At 41.2% G+C, this 3,028-nt stretch overlaps 1 protein-coding gene across 1 annotated transcript in view; it reads left to right on the top strand.

The window, feature by feature from the left end:
- Window positions 1-2,996, top strand: part of H257_09269 (CMGC/MAPK protein kinase) — a gene marked incomplete at both ends in the record, with an annotated part of 8,641 nt that extends 5,645 nt beyond the window's left edge. The window contains 4 exons of the mRNA XM_009835432.1: window positions 243-625; window positions 1,963-2,327; window positions 2,605-2,756; window positions 2,823-2,996. Coding sequence (XP_009833734.1) covers window positions 243-625; window positions 1,963-2,327; window positions 2,605-2,756; window positions 2,823-2,996 — 1,074 coding nt within the window. The remainder of the gene's footprint in view (window positions 1-242; window positions 626-1,962; window positions 2,328-2,604; window positions 2,757-2,822) is intronic.
- Between the last annotated feature and the right edge of the window lie 32 nt (window positions 2,997-3,028).

Genomic DNA, 3,028 nt, shown 5'->3' with positions numbered 1-3,028 from the left:
TATATAATATATAAAATATATCCAATATATTTATATATCCAATCTATAATCTATAATCTATGTATATATAATATATATAATATATAAAATATATCCAATATGTTTATATATCCAATCTGTATATATATATCCAATATATTTGTATATCCAATCTATATATATATTTATATATCCAATCTATAATCTATATATATATATATATATACAACTAGCACACACAAACACTGGTTGTTGTGGTGTAGGCTCACAAGAAGCACCGGGTGAACCAGGAGGTTCTGCCGAATACGCCGCTGTCGTCCGTCCGGCCCAAGACGGATCACATCTTGTGCCGCCTCTTCTCTATCCTCCAGCCGGACGTGGTCCTCCGCTCCAACTACCTCCCCATGGTGCCGTTCGAAGGCACGTACAGGGAATTCACAGGCATTTTGGAGTACTTTACGAATGTGGCGAAAGCAGTCAAGTTTAAATCTTTCCATGTGGACGGTATGAGCTGCGAAGGCCACAGTGGGAAGCGCATTGTGGTCGTGTCGGGAAAAGAGACGATGCAGGTGCGCGCGTCCAACGCTACCTTTATGCAGCACTGGGTGCACAAACTGCACTTCAAAGACGACGGCCGTATCTCCAGGTATATATATATATATATATATATAGGATGAGGATGGATAGATGGATGTATTGGTTGATTCCATCGTGTTGAGATGAAGGGGGGGGGCAGTTGGGCTTTCGACGGATATGCATCGATATGACTGAGGCACTATATATATATATATATATATTGTCTTTTTACCCAAAATTTGGATGACTTTTGTGCTGATTCGCCAAATCTACGTTCGATCGATATTATTTGTACTGACTTTTGTATGTAAAATTCGCCCAGTGTCACATCAATATTGAAGTCACACACACTGATTCGATAAATGGAATTGGTCGGAGAGTGAATCTGATTGGCCAGTTGATTCTTGATCTGGGTTTTGATTGGTCGTATATCGATTCTCTGCCGATTGGGTGCTGCTCATTCGATTGAGTACCCCACTCCAATTTCGAATTGCCTTCACAATATATATATATATATATATATATATATATATATATATATATATCACATTCCTTGGGGGGTGTTGTGAGAGGGATGTGGTGTCGATTTATTGGTTTCGAGAGCATATGAGTGTATTTCTTGTATTGAAAGAAAAGTGCGATGGCGGTGATTGGAGGATATCTATAGAATTTGCTGCTTGTTGTAAGAGAATCGCCGACAAGAGCTTAACCAAGGCAAGGTGATGTGTATATGTATAGGATGTGGATTGTACGTTCAAATTGGACAGTCTGTTGGAATAGTATTGTGAATTGTATCTACAAAATGCCCAAGCTTCCAGGGTTCGTTCAACCGAACACAAATAGAGCCGAGACGTGTTTTGATTGGCTACTATCCAAAAGGCAAAAAGAGTTGTAGCCAATCAGAAACAAGTAATGTCGGATTGTGACCAATAGGAGATATTCGTGATAGGTTTGGTCGGCGAGATTCGATTGAACGGGGTCCAGAAATTCGTACCGAATCTCCAATGCATGTGTTTTCGTGGTGATGGTTGATATATATATTTATTTGCATTCAATACTTTTAGAATCGATGTATATATATAATATTTATACAATACATGTATCTGTTATAATATTTTTTAATATCGTACAACGGTTGATATATATATATAAATATTATTTTTTATGGAAGGTATATATATATATATATATATATTGTATGGAACGGTATATTTGATAGCTTATGGTTAGCATCATTCTACTAAGTGGTAGGCGTTGATCGTTCAAGTTTTCCGTCATGTTATATCGCGAGTGCTATATTCCATCGTGAATAACAATCTAGTAGAATGCCTTGGTGAACGATCTTCTGTGGCTGGTTTTTGATAGATTCGTGACTATACATGAAATAATATATATATTTCCTTGTAGATGGGAAATATTTGGGGACGTGGTGGCGTCGTCGGTGGTGTTCAAGCCCCAGGGTTTCAGCATGAACTTGACGCTGCCGTCGCACTCGGAGCGCGTGCGCGAGTCGTTTGTTGGCGGGTACATCGTCGCGATCAAGTTCAAGCACCTCACGGGCATCCGGACGGACCCTCACGAAAGGTACTTTGTCCGGTGCGCTTTTGAGAGTACCTCGGCGGGAGGTCGTGAGCAGCAGCCGACGCAGGCCCAGAGCAAAGTGATGGTCGCTACGTCGGCCACGGACGGCGACGTGTGTCATTTTGATATGAACCAGGATCTATTTTTGCAAATGGACAGCCTGTCTCGTGATGACAATACACTCTTGGGAGGTAATAACAACAGATAGCATATTTGTGTTCAATGTTTTCTTTATATATATATTATACTATTTTTCTTGAATGGATACTGGATGCTTGCATGCCAAATGCGGATGTAATGGGGTTGGATCTAGTTGTGAATATATATATTATATATATACAAAAACACACACATTCCAGTGTTAAAGTTGTTGGGAATGGTGTCTATTTGAGTGTCGATCGATCGTTGCCCACCATGGGAATGTATGTAGTAGTAGTTGGGACTAATAAGGGTGCATAATCGGACTAGTGCAATTCTGCCACCTCGCCACCCACGACGTCCTGGGGCGGACGACGGTCAACTTGGCGTACTTTTTCAATCGCGCAGGCATGGAGTCGAGCTGGCAAACGTACACGCTGTCCAACGCCAATGAAAGTTTCTATGGCAAAATGATGCTTTCGGTACCAAGATCCTCTGAATATATATATATATATATATATATATATATATATCATTGTGGGGGGTAGGTGCATATTTCTCCGCTGGGCGAAGGCGCGGCGAGCTTATCGTCTGTCATACCGAGTACCCCCGGCGTCAAGCGGTACCCGTGGCTGCACTCAACCACCCGCCACAGCCTCACCAACCGCCACCTCTTTAGCTCGTTTGTTGGCGACGACGTTGAACAAAGTACGTACTACTAGTAGGAGTACTCGTAATACTAGTATTACTAGTA

This window comes from Aphanomyces astaci (genome assembly GCF_000520075.1).
Source record: "Aphanomyces astaci strain APO3 unplaced genomic scaffold supercont1.22, whole genome shotgun sequence".
Taxonomy (NCBI): Eukaryota; Oomycota; class Saprolegniomycetes; order Saprolegniales; family Verrucalvaceae; genus Aphanomyces; species Aphanomyces astaci.
Note: the sequence above shows the minus strand (reverse complement) of the source record. Positions and strands in the feature narration are given on the sequence as shown.